The following is a 24,783-nucleotide window of genomic DNA, read 5'->3' as shown; positions in this document are numbered from 1 at the left end:
CACTAATAAATTGGGCAGAATTGGTTCTTTTTTCTATGTTAAGATAAAGTATTTGCTCTCAAATATTTGGCGTCTGGCTAAGTGGTAAATTAGGAGACATAATCCTACACTGACAGTCTTCCTGATTATTTTAGGGTGATCAGTGATAATAATGACTTCTTGCCTAAATTGAGTAACACTCACAGCCAGGGAAATTGTCAGCTTTGGGCAAAGAGGCAATCCTACTACTCTGAGAATGAATAGCCATGAACAAAAATATTGGCTCTTTTCTGATGAGCTGTGAGAACCTGGTCACAACTGGTCATGCAAGTCTCCCCCAAAAGTTTTGTTTTTCTTAGCAGAGACTTTTAGTGTCTTCAGACTTACTAGTATCCCAATAGCAGACTACATGGGAATAAAAATGTAAATCGATAAACATCTAGAGAAAGACAGGTAGGAAATCTGAGACCCTTACACAGGTTTACAATTGAGAAGCAATATTGTATAATGGATAGGGAATTAGACGTGGATTTAGGAAGACCTAAATTCTAAACTCACCTCAGAAGTTTGCTATGTGACCCTGTTTTTTTACTCAAATCTGGAAAATGGGATAAGAATAGCACCTAACTCAAACTCATAAGGTTCATATGGGAAAGGATAAGCATAAGGACTGGATTTCTAAATTCATTGGCATAGGGAATTTCCAGGTAGAGGGAACACTCCCTCTACCGATGTGATCTACCCCTTCTCTGAAAATTACAACCTTAGTTGTTGAGAGCACTGAAACATTAAGTGACTTTACCAGGGACACATAGGCAATACATATCAGAGGTAGTTCTTGAACCTAGTTCCTGGTTTCAAGGCTAGCTTTTTATTCATTTTGACATGCTGCTTCTCTTATAAGATATCTCATGTGAGATAAAATGCTTGTGTTCTGCAAACCTAAAAGTATCATATAAATGCAAGCTGTTATTATTAGTGGGCACCGTGTTTAATGAAAATCAGTATCCACTTATCTTTTCTGTACCTCAATTTTGTCATCTATGAAATTGATATAATAATATTTATACTACTTATCTCACAGTGCTGTTTGGGGGAGAAGTGTCTTATAAATTGTAAAATGATATGTAAATATGAATTATTATTCACTATGGTTTCATTTTTTCCCTCTGAGAAAGGAGGCTAATGCTGTTGTAGCTATGTCAACAAGGAGGCTGAAACAATGAATTAGTGTCTATAAATTACCCTAAAGGCGTTGGAATAGAAAGTACTGGAAAATAATCCTCCTCTTATGGGATGCAAAATCCTACATCAGAGCACAGAACACTAAAGACATCACTTGGTGTAGTGAAAAGAGCATTAGTCTTGAAGTCAAAAGACTGGTTCCAATGCTTTCTGGATATATAGCTTCAGGAGAAACACTTCCTCTTTCTGAGGTTCAGTTCCCCATCTATAAATTAAGATTAATGATATATTTTTAAAATATTATTTTATATGAGGTAGACTGCCTCCTATCATTGTCTGAGCAAATAATTTTGTAAAGTACACAATGTTAGTGATTGCCTAATGACCCACCAGAGCTTTACTAATCATTGACTTGTTTTGGAATCCAAGGATGTGAAGCTGAAAAGTGGGGACCTGAATGCAGAAGTTCCTGTAATCCTTGTTCAAACAATGGCATCTGTCATGAAGATACTGGAGAATGCATTTGCCCTCCTGGATTTATGGGGAAAACATGTGAAAAAGGTAAGTAAAAAACCCACTATTGTCTTGACACATAAGATATGCATATTTAAAATGCACAAAATCCATTGACTTAAGAAAATGTATAAATTATACTTGGTAGAAGTTAGCCATCCAGACCATTTGGGGAGTTCAGTTCATATTAACATTTTTGTCCTTTGATTTTCATGCCGTAACATTGGACTTAATGATTTCTTTTTCTGCCTCTACGTAAGAGACAATCTGAGATATGTCTGTCACTACATTTATCTTCCTTCTAATATTTAAGGCCCAGCCTCTATAAAAAGGATGGTGCCTTTTGAGCACTTGCCTCTGAATCTGAAGGAGCTCTTTCCTTTTCCAAAGCTTGTGAAGAGCACATGTTTGGCAGAACCTGTAAAGAGAGATGTGGAGGATCAGATGGATGCAAATCATACATGTTCTGTCTCCCGGATCCTTATGGCTGTTCCTGTGCCACTGGCTGGAAGGGCCTACAGTGCAATGAAGGTATGGCTTGAATAATATGTACAGAAAGCAGTCCAGAAGGTGGCCAGAGGGTCATTTTGATGCATTTCAAGGTTGAAAGGATGGTAGCAACTGATTTGTTTATTCTTTGCTTAGGAGCATGGGTTTGAATTCTTCTCCTAAGAGTTAATTTTTTTCACATTAATAGATGGTGGGCAGTTTTAGTAATGGACCCTAAAAAGAACTTTCACATCAGATCAAGGATTTAAAGTTTTGAAGTTGGGATTAGGAATAAATTTCTGGGGAAGTTGAAGCGTCATCCTATAGTTTAGACAGAGGTATGTTATTTTCTTACCCATAACATTTAATTCGGATGCCCTGGACAAGTACCATAAAATGAGCTCTAGGCAAGTACCCTCTAAGCAACTTTTAAAACAAATTCAGTTGAGGGGGGTGAGATGGGAATAGGTAAAGAAGCCTCCAACTTTGAGACACAGGGTACCATGGAGAAAAGAGATCTTGGGACATCTGGGTAGGTGGAATGAGAAGCTATTGCTGTCGAGGTCATCACTAGGGCAGGGTGGTAGGGCTGAGACTCACACCTGGGACATGGACACTATGGAGAAGAAACATGCTAAATGACGGGTTATTTTAACTAATTGTATTACTATCTAACTGTTAAGCTCAGTTGTTTTTACCTACTGATAGAATACAAGCATTGTCAGCACCCTTAGGCACCTTAGGCAAAGAGGCAATTGCCTCATCCTAATTTCAGATCTACCACCCGTTAATCCTCTATTTTCCAAAAATGTTGTCTCCCACCTAATGAAGCACAGCAGTACTTCAATGCTTCTCATCAACTTTCAAACAGTAGTATAATATGAAGACACCTCCCAAGGCACACAAACTAGGTCACACAAAAGTCTCTGAGTACTTGGAGCACACCCTCTACATAAAGAATACCCTTTATGTGAATACCAGGTTTTTAAGCCCTTATTTTTCACCTGAAGAACTATGACATTCCTAGTGACTTCCAAAGTATGTAACTAGGGTTAGGAGAAGGGTAGCTGGCACCATTGTGTGAGAAATAAACATTTCACCCCCCTTTACTACTTGCTAACAACTTTCCACTAATTGTTTCATAACTCAAACAATCCAGTATATACAACCACTACAATTGTTTGTGACGCTGGGGGAAAAATATGGGAAAGGAACAACAAAAAGGCTATAAGTTCAAAGTGATATTTACCAAAGCAAAATCGTTACTAGTTTACCTATGTCTAATTACCTAATTTAGAAATCAAATCTACACAAAAAAATCTTGCTTTTGAAAAATTTTTGGTGAAAATGCCTCTAGAAATGTTTTGATTCATTTTTAACTGTAGTTAATCAATAGTATTCATTGAGCACAGACTAGAAGCTATGGATTTTCCTTAACTCCTAACATGCAATAGGTGTAGTCTCTAGTCTTACATAATCTAACCTATAGACTACAAACTGTATGTCAGTTCTTTTCAAAAGATCTATGATTTCTCCTGTGAAGGTATTCCCTGTACTGATCACAACTCCTCTCTATCCCAGCAAAAGATTTACTGAATTTCAATTACCCTTGCAAATCAAATCATCTAACGGCAATTTTTTTGCTGCTGAGTATATTTATGCTTAGTTCTGGCGGTCTTCAGATGTCAGCCATAAATCCCATCACCAGGCCTGTAATTCAGAGCATTTTCAGCTTGGTAGGCTTGATCACACACTGGTTTAGACTTCTTGAATTCAGTCATGTTTACACTATGATGGAGTATAAGAGTAAGACTTTAGTAGAGGAAATTTTGATATTTAGTAGAGGAAATTAAACATCCTAACTCATAAGTACTATTCCACCTATTTAGAATCAACAAAAATTGAAGACATTTTAGAAAACTTCCAATTCATATTTAAATTATAAGCCTCCTTGCCACTACTCATTAAAAAAATGTTTTTTAAAGAGGCAATCATATCTTTTATGTCAAGCACAAAATATTTTAGACAATTTTCAAATTAACACCAGGAACCTTGGTTTTCTCCACTGGCTTCATTATTAATACTTTTTCTTCTTCTTCAATGACTGTATTTTCAGCTTGCCAGACTGATTTTTATGGACCAGATTGTAAACTAAGGTGTAAGTGCACCAATGGGGGAACCTGTGATCGATTCAAAGGATGCCTTTGTCCTCCAAACAGGCATGGTCTACAATGTGAGAAAGAAGGTAAAGCAAGGTAACACTGTAATCAAAAGCCTTTTTCCAGGGTGATAAAGTCAATAGACCTTGCCGGTGTAACCTTTCTACCCAAGGGGCAAGAGAACATCAAAACTCCTACTGCTGCCTCATCATCATTGCAGGTAGGGAAGATGCCTTATCCTAGGGCTGCACACTATAGCACTCTAATTAATCTTCCAAGACTTAAGTAATTGCCCACCCTATTCCCTTCAGTGTTTCCAGATTAGGAAATTTGGTGTTCAGGGAAGCAAATCAGTCTGGCATTCAGCCAAAGACCCCAGAGAATCCAATTAAGTCTGATTTTTCCTAAAGTTTCACAAAACACCCTATTTGACTCTATAATATTTACTCACCATCACCGATGAGAGAACAAAATGTGAACGAGAGAGAATGAAATGACCTTGTATTTGTTCGAGTTGTTTATTTGCCCCAAATTCTTTAAGTGACTGAGGCCTTGCGGAAAATATAGGTCAGCATTTTGTCATTTGTTTTTCCCCTAGTGAAACCCTCTTAAATCTATGTTTTCCTTGAACTTATAGACAAATTATTAAAATTTTTCTGCCCTTGCAGAATAAACACTGATTAACATTGATAAATTGAGATTATCTTTAGTTAGGAGGACATTATAGGCTTCCTCTCCACTAGTCACTAAAAATAGTCACGTAAGGTCATGTCAGTCAATGAATGTTTATTAAATTCCACCGTGTGCCAGACATTGTGCTAAGCAGTAGGTGTATGAGACAAGACAAAAGACTGTCCTTTTCCTCAAAGAGCACTCAATTCTGTTCAACTAAGAAATCATTTAGTAAGAGTCTGCTGGTACTAAACATTGAACTAAGTACTAGGCATACAAAAAAAAGAAATTAAAGTCTTTGAAGTCCTATGACTTTATATTCTACTAAGGGATGGAGGAGGATGGAATAAACATGTAAACCAATAACGAAATACAAAGTAAGTAAAAAGGTAATTTTGACAAGGGTGGAACAAGATTGTAAAAGGCTTTGAAAGCCAAACAAAGGAGTTTTTATATTTTTCTAGAGGCAACAGGGAACTACTGGAGCTTTTTTTTAATAGGGCAGTGACAGTCAGACCTACTATTTAGGACTATCACTTTGGCAGCTGTGTGGAAAATAGATGTCAAAGATGAAGCAGGGAGACCAAATAGGCAACTATGGCAATAGTCCAGACAAGAAATACTGGAAGCCTGACAGTTAGGGTGGTGGCTATGTGAGTGCATAGAAGGAGACAGATGTGAGAGATACTGTGGATGCAGAACTGATAACACTTGGCAACTGGTGAGATATGGGAGCAAAGGAGACTTTGAGGTTGTAAACTCGAATGACTGGAAGGATAATGACCTAAAAAGAAATAAGGAAGTTAGTCATTTCCATCCTGCGCAACACCCTTCAGCAACATCCTATCCTAAGTTTCTGAAACAGAATCACAGCATTAGGCTAGTTCCACTTTTGGGGCATATTCCTGTACAATTCTACTTAGCACTGGAACATTTCCAAGGATGCCAAGTGACGCATTGTTAAAATTTTTTTCCTAAGTTTCTATGACAGAGGAGAGTGGCAATATGGTGCAATAGGCACAGAGAACAGCCAAGACCTATGTTCAAATCCCCCTTCTGACATATATTTAGCCTCTAAGTGCATCAGGTCTCTAAAACTGTAAGTTACATATAAAAGGCTGTCCTGTTTTTGTGCAAAGAATTTCAAAGCCAAGATTTCTCCACACAGATGAAGTCATAGGTCCTCACCAAAAAAATAACAGCAGCAATAATTTTTGGACTCAAAAAGTTTATGTAGATTCTTAATATATGCTAAGAAAAGATAGACACAGAAGACCTTAAGCTTGACTCTGGAGAGCACAATGAACCAATGGATAAAGGCCATAGCTACAAATACCTCTTCTGAGTAGAAAGATATCAAGGAGAATGTTGTGGCTGAATATGTTGAGACTTATTTTTCATTCTGAAATCAAAGCTGAATTGGAAGAATGAATGAAAGGCATTTAATTAAGTGGTACTATGGGTCAAGCACTACTATGCTAAGCACGGAGCAAGACTATGCCTTCCCTCAAGAAGCTTACATTCTAATAGAGGCAACAATACGCACAGGGGAATGGTGATTAGGGAAGGAAATTTTGATCTTTGAAGTGACAGAGATGGTGAGTGAAACAATACAGTAGTCTATTAACACAACCTTTGCAAAAGTAAGAGTAATAGTGATTTAATTACACTCTCAGAAAGAGATAGAAAGCAGAAGGGTAGAAAATGCCTGGGGTGGATATGAGTATTCATGATTCTAGGGAGTACGGAGCCTAGTGACAATTTCTCCCTTGCATATTCTCTACTGATCAGGTTTGGAGGGTGAAGCAACAGCAGTACTAGGAAGGGAAAGTCAAAATATGTAAGATCACATTCAAAGTCTCTTCCATTAGACTGAAAACTCCCTGAGAGCAGGGAATGTCTTTTGACTTTTTGTTTTGTATTCTTAGCACTTAGCACAATGCCTGGCATATAATAATTAGTTGTTAATAAATCATATTTATTGACTGACCAACCTATGTATGGATGCTAACACCTTCACAACTGTAAAGTAGACCATAAAGTAGACCTCAGAAAATATCTTTAAAAACCCTATGCAATATTAACAAATTACAAGGCTTGTCCCCATAAGGTAACTATAGAAAGAATAGCTTGCTAGAAAAGATCATTGATAGACCTTCTTAGGACATTTAACAAATGGGTCCAAAACCTACAGAAATACTTCTGAAATAAGCAAACATCACTTCACTAATCAATACTCAAGGCTGATAATCGGCACACACCATTGGATTTGTCAAATATAACCTAAGGCTGCTTACCTCCAGATGATGCCTATGAAATAACAATGATTCAAGAGAATTCTCAAAAGACACTCAATGGTTATCATCTGCATAAACTCAGCAAATTTTTGTTAACAAAGAAGCATTGAGTCATCAGTGAGTCATGCGGACTTTTTTCTGGACATAGCATTTGTGATGGTGACTCAAGATCAGCTTATTGTCACCATACTATAGAAGATTTGTCTTTAAGAAGCCCGACTTTGTGATCAATGTAGATTATGCAGGAAAATGGTGGAGACAGTTCAACACACCACTGCAGGCTATATAATTTAGCCATCTACCAAATATCTAAGAAGATATGACCTTGAATTTTAAATTACATACAAGAACTTTGCTCTTTTATAGACAGATAGATGATGACAAATCCCTATGCTACACATACAGATCCAAAAATATCCCAACCAACTGAAATTGGACCATTGTCATAAACTGACTACAATCTTCTTAACATAACATTGATTCATAAAAACAACATGGACAGATGATAGATAGATAGAAAAAATAGATGTCACCATCACAAATCCTCATAATCTCCAAGTTACATGGAATGAAAAGCTTTCAAAGTATAAAAACTTATTTGAGATCAAAATCAAGTGGGATTAGGATGAGGTACATTTTATGCTTATTGTCCTGTCTGCTACTGGAGTTGTTCCAATGATGCTTTCAATGAGCCTACAGAAGATGACTTTACATAGTAATACTTTTATTCATCTATAAAAAGTATTTGTTTTATTCACCTGTGCAGTAGTCTCCAGAACTTTGAATATAGAGGAATAAAAGCAGGAGAGTGGTCCTTGCCCCAGGACTATCTCTATTTAAATTTTTTCAAAAAAGAAAAGAAAAAGAGCTAACAATTAATAATGATAATTCAGGAACACAACTTTGACCCATTTAAGGTTTTCCTCCCTATAAGATTTTCAGCCAAGTAAGCATCTAACCATAAAATAAACCCAATAACTTAAAAAATTAAACATGTTCTCTCAAAAAAGTACCAATATTTACAACTCAGCAGTTGATTAAGAATTACAAAGGCGTTTATAGTTTAAAAAAACTGTTTTCTTCATTGAGACTTTGAATTTTTTCTACATGAATATTTGGCTTTTTTTTGGTTTGTTTTTTAGAGTCATCCTTACCCATTACCTATGTTTAATCATTATATCCAGCAGAGTTTTCACTAAAAAGAAACTGATTTTACTGATATTAATTATAACAAAAACCATACCATATTTTATTTAATGACTGGAAGAAAAGATGACTGATGTTTTTATCTCCATTTTTAGGGCAAGAAGAAGGAGTTCTGCTATAAGTTCTAAATGTATCTAAGGAGGATTTGGGGGAAGAGATGTCAATTCTATTCCACAAATGTTTCTATTATGTGCAAGGCAAATTTATACATAGTTCTTACCATGTGCCAAACACATGGTTTCCACACAATTGCTATTATGTTCCAGGCACTGGGACAAGAGCTGAGGGTACAAAACGAAAACTGAAATAGTTGCTGACCTTGAGTAACTTACATTCCACTTGCTGCATTTATGCCAGCTAGATACTATCTTAAAACCAAGTTTCACACCAGCTTTCCCTTTGTCTTTAGGTCCTCCAAGGGTGACTCCTCAAATAGAAGATTTGCCTGACCACATGGAAGTAAACAGTGGCAAATTCAACCCTATCTGCAAAGCCTCTGGCCACCCACTGCCTGATGCTGAAGAAATGACCCTGGTGAAACCAGATGGAACAGTTCTTCAAGTAAGATACAATAACACCATTATTATTATTATCAGCTGACATAGTCAAGTGCTTTTATTGTGCTAGCTCTCCTGCAGAACATTACTTTAAAATAGATTTTTGATAATTTTTGTTTTTTATTGCCTAGTTTTCCCCAATACAGGGGTTGAACTGAGGTTTTTTTAAATCCTAAAACCAATACTCTTTTCACTCAACCTTGTTTCCTCCCATAATCAATGGACTTAGAGTCTGTTTTTTAGTTTTCCAGTTCAGGAGACAGGAATCTCTGAGTATGACCTGGAAATATTCTGATTTAGACATGAAATTTAGACAATGACAATTTAGATATGAAATAGTGACATTCTTTTTTGTTCTCTATTTCAGTGATAGATTCTCACTCACAACATTGCCTAATAAAAGACTTTTAGATCATGTTCAAGTTCCCTTTACTATAGGTCTCTATAACAGCAAACACCCTAGCACACCCAGGATGGCCTGCTAGCACAGGTTCTTTGATCTGCTTTCTAAAGGAAAGGCAACTTTTAAAGGGGTCAACAATCTTACTTTAATTATAGATAAGTAGAAAATACCAGCAGAGAAATTAGCACAGAGATTCAACAGACAGGGCTCCAATTGTCTGAACAAAGTAAGACAACCACCTACGTATACCACCAGATCAGGGCAGCAACAACATCTGAACAGTTGGGGGGATCTTGATAAACAACTACTCAGAGTACCATCTAGGGAATCAAAAGGTCCTTCTCATGAGCGAACCCCAAAAGCAAATTTTCACCTCAGAATATATATACACTTTTGGCTAATAGGCTCAGAGCCAGAAGGCATCACAACCCTTATGCCTCACTGCCTAATTAGCTTAGATGAAAGGTGTGAAAGCCTTCTACAAACAAGCCTTCCCATAAGCAAACCTCCCCCTAAGCAAGCTCCTCCTTAGGCAAGCTCCTCCCCCAGTGGATGCTAAAGATGTAGCATAGCTGGGCTGGAGTTCAAAGCAGCAGGACATCCATGGTTGAAATATCTGTGTACCTTTAGACCTGGGAACACGATCCCTGTTCCAGGGGAAAAAGGGAACACTTGTGGTCACATGTGGCCTATTAATGAAGGAGTAGGATCTTCATATTTCATCAACATTATAATCTCCTTTGCTAGAAAGAAACGAGTTGTCTTCCCACTGACCATTCCTAACATTGGTGGGTATTAAAAGTTACTCAGCGTTTCTCTTTCTCTAAGGTGATCCTCAGAAAAAATTTAGAAAAGATATCTTTGGAGATACGAAAGAAAAAAAGCATGCATCATCCTTTCAGGGATGGTTAAAATTCAGATTTACCTAGAAGTAAATGGATATTATCGTCAGTTCAAAGTTTCTTTCTTTAAAATAAATTTGTATGTTTTGCTGTTACAACATCTTCATTTCTGAATATTTCCCTTCCTCTTCCTTCTGACCAAGGAGCCATCTTTGTAACAGAAAAATAAAAAAGCAAAAAGGACAAAAAAGACCCCAGTTCAAACCAACATATCAACCAACTATAACAGTATAAGCAATATTTCACACTCACAGTCCCTCACCTTTGCAAAGAAGGAAGAGACATGAATTTTCTTAGTTTCTCTCCAGGGCCAAAACTGGCTATTAGAAATTCAAAGCATTCAGTTACATTTTGTGTGTTTTTTTTAATCTTCCATTTATGTTGCTGTAGTAACTGTATTATGTTTTCTTGGTTCTGTTTACTCCACTCTCCATTCATTCATGTGACTTCTATGCCTCCCTGAATTTGTTATATTCGTTATTTCTTACGACACAGTAAATACTCAATTACTTCTATGCATCCTTTGTTTACCCGTTATTGAGAAGCGTCTACTTTGTTTCTAATTAGAAGAGTCGTTCTTGGAATCTGTAGTGAGTACAATTGAATGGTGAGCTAGCTGTAAGCAATTAGAGTCAAAATTACCTATTAATCATTTGGAGATTCACTAGCCTTGCTGGTGGCCCCTGTAGGCAGGGGCCAGCTGCTCTCACTAGCTCTTTCATTAATGAAAACTTAGAGTTGCATTAGAGTAGACCCAAAGACCCCACTGAGTCATTAGTCAGCCTCAGCCACCTCTACATTCTCCTGAAGAAGAGCAATTGATATTGTCATTGAGGGTTTAAAAATTAACTCTACCCCTTATTCTCAAGAGAGACTACCAAAGCACATCCTCTCTTCTCTTCCCCTAAATAGAGGAAAAATGCAATCAGGAGTGAACATTGTGCAATCTAAATGCTAGACATGAATTCAAATTCTGCTTCAGACACTTAACAGCTGTATGACTCTGAGATAGTCACTTAACCTCCTTCAGCCTGAGTTTCTTCTTCTGTAACATAGGGATAATAATAGCACCTACCACTCAGAGTTGTTGTAAGGATCAAATGAGATAAAATATATAAAGTGCTTTGTAAACCTTAAAGTGCTACATATATGTTTATTACTATTATTAACCTTATGATAGTAGTCACCCTCCCTGAATCTCAGTTTCCTCATCTATAAAACGTAAAAAAGCACTTAACTTCACAGGATTGTTGTGAAGATTAAATGAGATAATGTGTGTAAAACATTTTGCAAACTCAGAAGAACTATAGAAATCTTAGCCATTATTTTTCCTCATCCTCAAAATTAATGTGGCAAAATCAAATGTCTCCCAAATAAAGGTATAATTTTTTTCTAACAACAATATTAGAGGTTTCACACAATATAAACTTTCATCACAGCTAAAACTTGGGAAGTAAGCCAACAGTGACACCCCACACTGTCTTTAATGTTTTCCTCATTAGAAAACTTATTCCTGAACAAGAAAAGAAGGTAGTAGATGTGTGTGCTCTTATGATACCAATTCTCTTTGCATATTTTTATTTTCTTGGGTTTGTTAACTTTAGCCTAAATCCTTTGTACGAAACAATCGATCAGAAGCTGAATTCAGTATCCATCGGATTCTACCCCCTGACTCAGGTGTTTGGGTCTGTAGCGTGAACACAGTGGCTGGAATGGTGGAAAAATCTTTCAACATTTCTGTTAAAGGTAAACCTCACCTTTTTATAATAATAATACATTTCTTTTTAGTTTACAACATTCAGTTCCACAAGCTTTTGGGTTACAAATTTCCCCCCTTTCCCCCCTCCCCAAGACAGCATGAAATCCAACATAGGCCCTACATATGCATTCACATTAAACACATTTTCATATTAGTTATGCTGCAAAGAAGAATTATAACCAATGGAATGAACCATGAGAAAGAAGAAACAAAACAAAAAAAGAGAGAGAGCAAATAGTATGCTTCAATCTGCTTTCAGAATCTGTAATTCTTTCTCTGGATGTGGATAGCATTTCCCATCATGAGCCTTTTGGAGTTGTCTTAGAACCTTGCATTGCTGAGATGAGCCAAGTCTAACAAAGTTAGTCATCACACAATGTGGCTGTAACTGTGTACAATGTTCTTCTGGTTCTGCTGCCCTCACTCAGCATCAGTTCATATAAGTCTTTCCAGGTTTTTCTGAAGTCTGCCTGCTCATCATTTCTTATAGTACAATAGTATTCCATTGCATTCATATACCACAACTTCTTCAGCCATTCCCCAATTGAAGGGCATCCCCTCAGTTTCCAGTTCTTTGCCACCACAAATAGAGCTGCTACAAATATTTTTGTACATGTGGGTTCTTTTCCCATTTGTATGATCTCTTTGGAACATAATCCTAGAAGTGTTATTGCAGGGTCAAAGGGTACGCACATTTTTATAGCTTTTCGGGCATATTTCCAAATTGCCCTCTGAAATGGTTGGATCAGCTCACAACTGTACCAATAATGCATTAGTGTTCCAATTTTCCCACATCTTCTCCAGCATTTACTCCTGTTTTGTCATCTTAGCCAATCTGACAGGTGTGAGAATTGTTTTGATTTGCATTTCTCTTGTCAATAGTGATTTAGAGCATTTTTTCACATAACTAGAGATATCTTTAATTTCTTCTTCTGAAAACTGCCTATTCATATCCTTTGACCATTTGTCAATTAAGGAATAAATTGTATTCTTATAAATTTGACTCAGTTCTCTATATATTTTAGAAATGAGGCCTTTATCAGAGATACTAGTTGTAAAAATTCTTTCCCAATTTTCTGCTTCCCTCCTAATCTTGGTTGCATTGGCTTTGTTTGTACAAAAACTTTTAAATTTATTGTAATCAAAATTATCCATTTTGTATTTCATGATGTTTTCTAACTTTTGTTTGGTCATAAATTCCTCTGTTCTCCATAAATCAGACAGGTAAACTATTCCTTGCTCTACTAATTTGCTTATGGTTTCAGGCTTTATATCTAAATCATGTACCCATTTGGACTTTATTTTGGTATACGGTGCAAGATGTTGGTCTTTGCCTAGTTTCTGCCATAGTATTTTCCAGTTTTCCCAGCAGTTTTTGTCAAATAGTGAGTTCTTATACCAGAGTCTGGAGTCTTTGGATTTATCAACCATTAGATTACTATAGTCATTGTCTACTGTGTCTTGTGTACTTAACCTATTCAACTGATCCACTGCTCTATTTCTTAGCCAGTACCAAGTAGTTTTGATGATTGCTGCTTTATAATACAATTTAAGATCTGGTATGGCAAGGCCACCTTCCCTAGCATTTCTTTTCATTAATTCCCTTCATATAGATCAGTTTTGTTATTAGTTTTTCTAGCTCTATAAGAAAATTTTTTGTAGTTTCATTGGCATGGCACTGAATAGGTAAATTAATTCAGGTAGAATTGTCATTTTTATTAGCACGGCCTACCCATGAGCAACTGATGTTTTTCTAATTATGTAGATCTGACTTTATTTGCATGAAAAGTGTTTTGTAATTGTGTTCATAAAGTTACTGGGTTTGTTTTGTAAGCCTCACTTTCTTGAGGCAAAAGATGTCATCCTCAAAACACAATGCCATTTTAGTTTATAGATCTAGTTAAAATACTGGAAATGTTCTAACAGAATTATAATCTTTACCAGAGTGGGTAAGAAGATGTTTTTAATGGATGAAGAGCATTTCATGTTGTTATGTATTAATTGCTTTACAGAGCACCAAGCTTTGAGTTTTTATCCACTAGACACAAAGGAAGAAGGTTGTTATAAGCTTTCTCAATAAGTCTGGCTTTATCGCCCAAGCATGTTGTGAATTCTTAGCTTGTAACAAGTTTGAAAAATCTTTTGTGTGAGCCCTAACTAGGCAACCATTCATTATGCTATGTCATGTTGCACAAGTAACAAAAATAATTTTGCAGAAATTCAGAAAATTTTGGTAGTTATTATGCTACACTAGAAATGTCTGGATTTTTTTCTCATGAAGTTCAGATCAAAATATTTCAAATGGATATGTACATATGTCCGGTGGGAGTGGGGAGGATGGTAAGTAATGTAACTAGATGAGAGCTAAATGGACCTATCATCTAGCCCAACTCCCTCATTTTATAGATAAGAACCCTAAGATGCCAACATGATTTACATCTGGCCTAACTTATTGCTTGTTTAGAGATTCTTTGGGACAGGTTCAGAATTCATTCCAAAATGGAGTACACGATTACATTCATAATTACCTTTTTTTAAAGGTCAAGGACTATAGTAGGGTGGATGCACCTTTATAAACGAATTTGGGTTCTGTTGCCAAGAGAATAAGAGTCAATGATATCCTAAGAACTCTTTTTTAATTAGATTTTTTTATTTTTAATTAACAACACTTAGTTTTACATGTTCTCGAGTTTCAAATTTTCTTCCCTTCCCTCCCCTCTCCCCCAAGAGAGCATGCAGTCTGATATAGATTGTACATAAACCTTCACATTAAACTTATTTACACAATAGTCAAGTTGCAAAGAAGAATTATGACCAATGGAATGAAACATGAGAGAGAAGAAACAAAATCAAAAAAAAGAGGAAAAAAGAGAGAGCAAATAGTTTGCCTCAATCTGCATTCAGACTCCACAGTTCTTTCTCTGGATGTAGCTAGCTTTTTCCATCATGAGTCCTTTAGAGCTATCTTTGAGTCTTGTGTTTGTGAGGAGAGCCAAGTTTATCAAAGTTAGTCACCACAGAATCAATATGTCTGTTGTGTATAGTGTTCTCCTGGTTCTGCTTCTCTCACTTAGCATCAGATCATGTAGGTCTTTCCAGGTTATTATGAAGCCTGTTATCTTCCCCATTTCTTATAGCACAATAGTATTCCACTCATACACTGCAACCTGTGTGGCCATTCCCCAATTGATGGACATCCCCTTGATTTCCAATTCTTTGCCACCACAAAAAGAGCTGCTATAAATATTTTTGTACATACAGGTCCCTTTCCCACTTGTGTGATCTCTTTGGGATACAGCCCTAGCAGTGGTTGGGTCAAAGGGTATGTACATTGTTATAGCCCTTTGGGCACAGTTCCAAACTGCTCTCCACAATGGCTGGATCTGTTCACAACTCCACCAACAATGTATTAATGTTCCAATTTTCCCACATTCTCTCCAGCATTTATCATTTTCCCGTTTTGTCATGTTAGCCAATCTGACAAGAGATATGTGGTACCTAAGAGTTGTTTTGATTTGCATTTCTCTAATCAGTAGTGATTTAGAGCATTTTTTCATATGCCTATAGATATCTTTAATTTCTTCTTCTGAAAACTGCCTGTTCATATCCTTTGACCATTTCTCAATTGGGGAATGACATGTATTCCTATAAATTTGGCTCAGTTCCCTGTGTATTTTAGATATGAGGCCTTTATCAGAGACATTTGTTGTAAAGATTTTCTCCCAATTTTCTGCTTCCCTCCTAATCTTTGTTGCATTGGCTTTATTTGTACAAAATATTTTCAGGTTAGGATAACCAAATTACCCATTTTACATTTTATAATGCTCTCTATCTCTTCTTGTATCATGAATTCTTCCCTTTCCCATAAATCTGACAGGTAAACTATTCCTTGCTCTCCCAAATTGCTTATGGTATCAGCGTTTATTCCTAAATCATTTACCCATTTTGACTTTATTTTGGTATATGGTGTAAGATATGGGTCTATGCCCATTTTCTGCCATACTATTTTCCAATTTTCCCAGCAGTTTTTATGAAATAGTGAATTCTTATCCAAGAAGCTGGATTCTTTGGGTTTATCAAAGAGTAGATTGCTATAGTCAGTGACTTCTGTGTCTTGTGTACCTAACAACACTGATCTATCACTCTGTTTCTTAGCCAGTACCAGGTAGTTTTGAGGACTGCTGCTTTATAGTACATTTTGATATCTGGTATGGCTAGGCCACCTTCCCTAGCATTTCTTTTCATTAATTCCCTTGATATTCTGGACTTTTTGTTCTTCCAGATGAATTTTGTTATTATTTTATCCAGCTCTGTAATATCCTAAGAACTCTTAATGTTCTTTTAAATGTTTTTTTGAGCCCTCTATGTTATTTTTTTTATTTTTTTTTTTTTATTTTTTTTTCCCTCTATGTTATTTAGTAGAAAGTTCAGCAGGTCGAACTGAGTTCTCATTTTTGTGCAATTGTCAGGAAAAGAGAAAATAGTGTGAAGACAAATCATCTTATCTAAGTCCCTAGAAAGTCCATAGTCCTTGGTGAATAAACAGCAATAAGTTAAAAACAAACCGATTTGGGGTCAATTGTTGGCTCCAGGATTTTATTCTCCTTGACAAAATTCCTCATGCAATTTAGCAACATCATCTATGGCTCAGTGGGTAGAGTGTTGGGCTTGGCTTCAGGAAGACCTGTGTTCAAACCTGCCTCAAACCCTTAGCAAAATGACTCTGAGCAAGTATGGTCCCATTATTACAAAGGTCACATGTAGAGAGCATAATAGGATTTCAATCTAGATTTAAAGTTAGAAGAGGAATAAGACATCATTTAGTTAACTCCCTTATTTTTCAGACTAGGAACCAGACCTCAAGAGGTTATGTGACTCATTCGAGGTTAAGTAAGTAATACGTGGCAGAACTAGGATGTGAACCTTGGGTTTCTGACTCTAAATCCAGCTTTGGATAGCATGTATAGATTATCATTTATCCCTCCATTAAAGCCTTACTATGATGCTTCCCAATAGTGTATAAGTGAACTGGGTTATGCCAGTAAAACACTCAAGACAAATCCTACACCAAACAAGAAAGAATTTGAGAACGGGTCTGACCAGTGGACTGTGGCTTTCTTCCAAGGACCAGTCAGGCTGAGTTCTCAGAAGCCAAATAGTTGGTTACCAGGTGATGAATTTTGGGGGCCATTCCAATTCATGAAACTGTCGATTACAACCTGACAATCTTATGATCTGGTCACTATCAATGGAATGAGCATATACACTAAGAAAAATCACCATCTTTAGAAATACTGAGTCACTTATTAACTTAAGGTAGATTTTTATCTTCCTAAGAAGAAATTCTGTAAAAAACTGATAGAGAATAGGCCCCATTGGCTGATAAATGTAAGTCTTTAGTCCATCTAGTTACATACGTGAAATTTAAACACAGTTGATCTTGTTCGCTGGTGGTGATCACTCATGAAGGAAGAGAACCTCAGTTTAAAACAACCAGATATTTTGATTACCAGACCAAAGCAACCACTGGAGAAAGGTCAACATGCCTATAATTATATTATTATGTTGTTTCCCTATTTAGAGGAATTAAGCTGGTCAGTCACTTTTATACACCTGCTGTTCATCTGCTCAGTTACTACATGTAAATGGATCTGGCCCAGATTTGAATCTGACAGGCCTGATTTTGATTCATAGATGTCAATCTGTAGCCTTGTCAATTCTCTATATTTTTATTTCATAGAGAAAGAGAAGAAATGAATGTCTTAAATTGAATATGAACACAGAAAGGAGAAGAAAGGATGACTGACAAACATTTGAAAATTCTTTGAAATTTGAAAGACTGGGCATCACATGAGCACAAGGGGTTGGTCTGTTGGGTCATTCTAAAATAGCTTTCTACATGTTTCTGAAAAAGGGACAGATTTGTTGAACACAGCAAATATTTCCTATGGTATTCTGTTTAAAGAATAAAATAGGGGTACCAGCTAGGCCTGTGATTTTATTTGGTAGAAGACAATCCAAGTAAAGAAAACTCCTTCTACAAATGGAGGTTGGCCTCTTCTCTGTAATGTACAATCTTGGGGAGTTTCCTAGAGTACTGAGAAGTTAAGTAACTTACCCAGGACCATACAGTTATTATTTGTCAAAAGAAGATTTGTATCCAGTTCTTCTGGACTTTTTAAGGCCAGTTCTCTATCCACTATGCCTCGCAAAAACAAAAATTAAAAAGAAACCATAAAATCAAAAAAATCCCTAAATAAGAGAGCCATTCTGATTGTTGTCACCCTAATTAGTTCCCCCAGAGCCTTTGAATGCACCGAAGGTGGTGGAGATTGGTCACAACTTTGTTACCATCAATATTAGTTCTGAGCCTTATTTGGGAGATGGGCCGATCAAGTCCAAGAAACTCCTATACAAGTCCAGTAAACAATATGAAACCTGGAAGCATCTGCAAGGTAAGAGTCTGACTTCAAGAGGTCAGTAGAATACAAAGTGGATTGTTTTTGTACAATGTGGTTAGAAATCGCACTCCTCTCTTTTCCTTGAGTTCCCCTCTCCTCCCCCCTCAGGTTCTGAGACAAAGTTCCACTGCCAATGCACATGGTGAAATGAAGTCATAGGAGCTGCTGCTGAATTAGGTCATTATTAGGTAGCAAACTTGGTCAGATGCAAATCCTAGAGGGGTGGTAAGACGTTCTAGAGGGGAATAAAGGAAAGGACTAAGCGTTTATACAGAGCCTACGATGTGCCAGGCACTGTGCTAAGCACTATGCAAATACGATCTCGTTTGATCCTCACAACCACCCTAAGAGATAGGTTTCATAATTATTTCCACTTTACAGTTGAGGAAGCTGAGGCAAAAAGAGGTTAAGTGACGTGCTCAGGGTCACGTAGTTAATAAGTGTCTGCAGCCAAATTCGAACTTAGGTCTTCCTGACTCCAGGTCCAGCACTCTATCCATGCTGCCAACGGCTGCTTCAGGGACTATATAGAACTGCACTGCAGAGCTGAATTTTCTTATTTTGCATCCTGCTACCTTATTTACAAATGCCCAGTTTATATTATCTATCTATCTATCTATCTATCTATCTATCTATCTATCTATCTATCTACCTACCTACTCATTCATTTATATTTTTAGACAGACGTGTAATTTCTTTGGTATAGAGAACTTCCAAGAAGGAAATTTCCTCTACCAAATCAGTTCAGTATGTATCCCATAACTAAAGAATGTTAAAGAGTCACCTTGGTTTTTGAGAGGTTTAGTGACTTGCCCAGGAATCATAGATTTCTAGAAGAATGTTTACACGAGAATGGGGAGTTGACAGAACTAGACTAAACAAACATATTTCTGAGTTGTTGAAGGAGATTATACATATGAACTAGTTGCTGGTAAGGGCTAGCATATCATGAAATAGATTGTCTACACAGGAAAAGCAAAGTGCTGAAGCAACTGTGATGGTAGAGGAAGATTTCTTAGCCCAATAATCCAGATGACTATATTTAACAAATTCATCAGACTATATTCCTCAACTCTTTACTTTTCCTCTGTACACCCAATCAAAAATTGATAGATCACAGAGCCTTAAAACTAAGATACTAAATTATTGTTTCTAGAACCAATGCTCAATATTTCATTAGAAAATGGCTTTATATCACTACCCAGTGGAATTGACCACTGATTCCCTAATATTCACTCCACTATTCATGCTCCCTAGAAATGGTCAATCTTAATGAGATCTTCAAAATACAGTAAAAAATCTAATAAAGCTACTGTCATTTGGAATTGATAGTAACTCTAATAGAAACTAAGAAATACATAGATAAATACAAGATAAGGCACATATGTTTTTTAGTTCTTTAGATGAAAAAGCATTCTGTGTAAAATGTATATATGAGCCTTATAAACCAATTATCTAGACAGCAAAACGAACCTGGAAGAGCCTTTACTGACTCTTTTACTGGTTCTGGCTCTTCTATTATATCTATTTCATAAGATCACACATCTTAAATTGCAAGGGACTTTAAAAATTACCTTGTCTCATTTCTTCATTTTATATATGAGGGAAACTGAGGCCCAACTAAGTGATTTGCCCAAGGCCACATAAATAGCCAGTGGCCACATAAATAGTCAGTGGCCCAGATAAGATTTAAACTAAGGTCTTCTGACTAAGGCCAACTCTCTTTCAACTGCATTTAACATTATTTTAAAATTTTTTACTACTTCGGATAGGCAAATTCTCCCAGCCCCTACATGCCCATTCCACTACTACTACTCCAAATTAATGAGGTCTTGCCAGATAGAGGGATATACAACTATATAACAGGTCTTTGCAAACCTTAAAACACTATATAATGCTAGCTATGTTTACAAACATATCTGACGGTATTAAGATGCAAGGCGTCCCAACCCCATAAAATCAAAAAAGACTCTTTTCAGCCAACTACTCTTTCACTTACATTAGAGTCCATAACAATCTATCCCTAGAGTTTAAGCTTTTGATCTCATCTTCAAAACACCCTTTTTTAATGTAACAATTTCTTGGTCTAAAAAATATAAAACCAATTACAATTTTCTGGGCTTTCCTTTTCTTTACTCAGTAAATGAAGAAATTGTAATACTGAACTCTTTGGAATCACGGACAGAATATGAGCTCTGTGTTCAGCTGAGCCGCCGCGGAGAGGGTGGTGAAGGACACCCAGGACCTGTCAAACGTTTTACCACAGCATCCATTGGTAGGTAGTAGGGGAAAAAAAATCTCCATATGCAGGAGTTCAATAACTGGTAACTTATCCTTGTGAAAAAAGTTATGAGAAGAATATGAACTGCTAATTAACTTGCTTTTGCTGGATTTTTTTTTTTTGTATGGGACAGATTCATAGCTTGACTGCTGGGAGACTAGGGATATATCTTCTCCTACTTAAAGGATCATAGATTTAGAGCTGGAAAGGATATTGGAGGTCATCAACTCTAACCCCTTTATTCTACAGTTGAGGAGATAAAGAATGAAAAGATGTTCAGTGGTAACTTGTCCAAAGTCACCCAGGTACTAAGTATCTGAGATAAGATTTGAACTCAGGTTTTCTTGAAAGCCTGGTATTTGAATCCACCATTCAACCTAGCCAAACCATTACTGATCTCTTGCACACTCCATTCAGCCACATGATATCAATACATACCTGTATCACCTAGACCAGTGGCATCAAACTCAAATAGAAACCATATATAAGAATTCCTGTGGGCCACGTGTGGACTTTAAAAAACCTACATATTAATATTATCTATGTTCTATTGTATTTTAAAATTATTTTGTTAAATATTTCCCAATTACATTTTTATCCGGCCCACTGCCCCTTGTTTGACACCTCTGACCTAGACTATTTCTTTTTGGGGACAGGTTTATGCCACACAGGAACCATAAGGGAAAACAGAAAAGCAAAGATTCATTGATTCTAGCTGAGGCTCCTACTTGCTACTGTTGCCCTGTTGAATAAACCGTACTGCGGCCTGTACAAACTACTTTCCTTAGGTAAATTTTGTGTCTGAGCCCTCTTGTGGTCATGCCTTTTTGGTTCATCAGCTCTTTGAGCTAGAAAGTGTTTTTCAAGTCCAGCGTTAAAACCTTCACCTCTGAGACCTTGCTGCCTGGTGTTCTCTTCTGTAACTGAAGTCTGCCCTACTCTGATATCCTGATTCAATTCAACAAAATGATTAAATGCCAACAATGTTAAAGGCATTGTGCTTTAAAGGCCGGTATTCGAATCCTACCTGAAACTGAGTAGCTGCATGACCCTGCTAAAGTCACTGAACCTCTCTAATCATCAGTTTTCTAATCTATAAAACGAAGATAACAGTAGCACCTACAACACAGGTTATTGTGAGGATCAAATGGGATAACAAAGGGGATCACTAAGGAAGAGGCTACACAACAGCAGATGGTGGCTAGCCATAAGATTCAGAATTGGTAACATCCAACTCTCAGAGAAGAGATTATGTTAATGTGTGACGAACCAGCCAGCTGCTTCTTGTAATGCCTCAGAGTCAGATCTCTGAAATAAACTACTGTTACACAGTGATTTATTTATATTGAGTTATTATTAAACCAGAATTGCTCATACGTGACCTTTTTCTAGTTGCCTCTTTTAGTTCAATAAACTTTTATCTAGCTAAAAAGCAAATTTGTCTGTCGTAAGAAGCACAGAAAACCATCTGCACATCAAGCTTCAAAATGTACTGCATTTCACCTGGAATTTCCCTCTCCCCCTACCCCCATCCCAATCAGGACTCTGGAAGACAACATTTATTATTCTAATTGATAATACTTTCCTCCTCTCAAACCCTGCTTCTCCCATAATATACCTAACCCTAATCCTTAACCCCAACTTGAAAATAGAGAAAATAAGGTACTTGGCGATGAATAAATTCAGTGATGAAGCGAGGAATAGTACTGAGTTGTTTTTTTTTTTAAGGAAGGGGTTCTTAAACTAAGATTTGTGAACCTGTTTCTTAAAAGTTTTTTGAAACTATTTCTATGCAATTAATTTCCTTGTATGTACGTATATAATTTATGTGTGTGTGCATAATACGTATACACATTTAAAATTGTTTTTCTGAGAAGAGATCCATAGGCTTCACCAGATTGCCAGAAAGGTCCATGACACAAAAATGGTTGAGAACAGCTGGGTCTCTAACAACTCTGTCCATCCTTCACAGTTACTTTCTTCCCCAACATTTAAACCTGGCGCTGAGAAAGCGACAGGGTGACTAACTTTTTAAAACTTTATTTTATTGATGTGTTTAGTTTTTACATCAATTTTATTTCCAAGTATATTCCCCTTCCCCTAAGTGAGGCATCCCTTTTAAAAAAAACTTTTTAAAGAGAGAGAAAAAAAATAACTTAGTAAAACCAGTCTATACATCAATTGTGTCTGACCATGCATAGGTGACCACACCTATACTCCCCCATTTCTGCAGAGAGGAGAGGGAGGTTAGATAATTAATTTTAGTTCATTAGCATCCCTGCAAAAAATTGTTTGGCACTCAAGTGGTATTTTGACCCCAAAGTGGGTCAAGAAAGATGTTGAATGAGGAAGAAATGTGCTTTGTTAGCATCAATCAGTTTCCAAAGCACAAAATGCAAAAGAAATAGAGAGCTTAGTCACTATAATAGGAAACTATCTTGACTTTGGAGAAACCCATAGTGTAAAATCAAAGTGTGTACTAATTTGTTTTACACTTCAATCATCAAGAGTGAGACAGGGGGGGTCATCTTCACCCAGGTAAAAGTTGATGAATTAAAAATTGAAAGTCAGAATATGACTCAGATGAAAAGTATTTATGGAAAAGACTATAAAAACTTGACAAACTCATTCCATACTTTCCTCTTCACCTACAATAAATTCAAAACAGAATGTATTTGGAATTCTCTTGGAATATGCTAAAATAATATCAAGGTGGGCAGAAAGAAGGCAGTTCTTGAAAGTGATTATTTTCTATAATTTAAATTTTGCTGATGTTTAGATTTTGTTTGTTTTTTAATCATACACATGTGCCAGCTACAATTGTATATGTGTATAAGGAGGGAGAGTCTTTTCTGAACACTTTGCAGAAAGAGGAAAAGAAATATTACATAAACCCCTAAACCTTGCTTTTGCCTAAACTACCCACATAATTATAACAATCCTTCACTCTGTGATGTCTGTGCATACTTAGCTATTCTGTTCAATTTATTAGCTAAAACTTCATAGTTTAATGAGGGAAGGTCATATCACCCATCATGAACCACAGAATTATAAGAGATTAATTGATCATTAAGGATAAGAGGTTTTATTTTTTTTCCACCAAGATGCATCAGTAAAGGGACAGTATAGTATAGTGAGCAGGATATTAGACTTGGTGTCAGGAAAATACTTATTTTATAAACCCAGGTATGACCCTGGCCAAGTCACCTTTCTGGGTCTTGTTTTTCCTATATATAAAATGAGGGAGTTGTACTCTATGACCCTCCCAACTCTGAATCTATGATCCTATTATCAGGTGCCAGAAGATGTTGACCCTACATATTGATATACCACATTGGTGTGAAAAATGATCTTCTGTACATAAAGTTTTATTTTTTCAGAGGAAAAACACATAGGTAGGCACAGAACAATAATACCGATTACAGATTTGCAGTTATATTTTATAAAAGCAAGATTTGGGGAAAGCTTTGCTTATCTTTGTATCATTTTAGTACTTAATACCTTGACCTTAAAGGGGGTGGTGGAGAATGGCTATTGTTTATTGAGAACTGATTTTGGTCTTATTTTCTTTTGTTGATCAACTAGACACCACACACAAACAGTGTTCTCCATTGATGACTGAACTAGCATTTTCTGGATTGCTGCAGCAAGTAGTTTTCAGAATATGCAGTTTACCCACCTTGTGTGATTTGAAGGGCACCAACCTGGGGACTCCAGACCCTAAATTTATCAGGAAAGCTAAAATTCTAGGGTTGGATATTTTTTTATGAGTCATCTACTAAAATGCAGACACAAGTGGAAGGAATAAAATCTTAAACTATTATCACAGAATTCATTCACAAGCCATAGTGAGGTTCTTAGGCAGAAGGCATTCTTTCAGTTTTGTTTCTGACATTCAGCCTGGATTACTGATTCAGTGA

At 36.6% G+C, this 24,783-nt stretch overlaps 1 protein-coding gene across 1 annotated transcript in view; it reads left to right on the top strand.

Annotated features, from left to right (window-relative positions):
- TEK (TEK receptor tyrosine kinase) overlaps window positions 1-24,783 on the top strand; it is a 126,218-nt gene that overhangs the window by 51,881 nt on the left and 49,554 nt on the right. The window contains exons 5-11 of the mRNA XM_036738129.1: window positions 1,594-1,725; window positions 2,068-2,208; window positions 4,283-4,411; window positions 8,910-9,061; window positions 11,967-12,108; window positions 18,415-18,576; window positions 20,723-20,857. Of these exons, the coding sequence (XP_036594024.1) occupies window positions 1,594-1,725; window positions 2,068-2,208; window positions 4,283-4,411; window positions 8,910-9,061; window positions 11,967-12,108; window positions 18,415-18,576; window positions 20,723-20,857 (993 nt within the window). The remainder of the gene's footprint in view (window positions 1-1,593; window positions 1,726-2,067; window positions 2,209-4,282; window positions 4,412-8,909; window positions 9,062-11,966; window positions 12,109-18,414; window positions 18,577-20,722; window positions 20,858-24,783) is intronic.

The sequence above is a fragment of the Trichosurus vulpecula genome, chromosome 9 (assembly GCF_011100635.1).
Source record: "Trichosurus vulpecula isolate mTriVul1 chromosome 9, mTriVul1.pri, whole genome shotgun sequence".
Classification (NCBI taxonomy): Eukaryota; Metazoa; Chordata; class Mammalia; order Diprotodontia; family Phalangeridae; genus Trichosurus; species Trichosurus vulpecula.
This window is presented reverse-complemented; position numbering and strand designations above follow the sequence as displayed.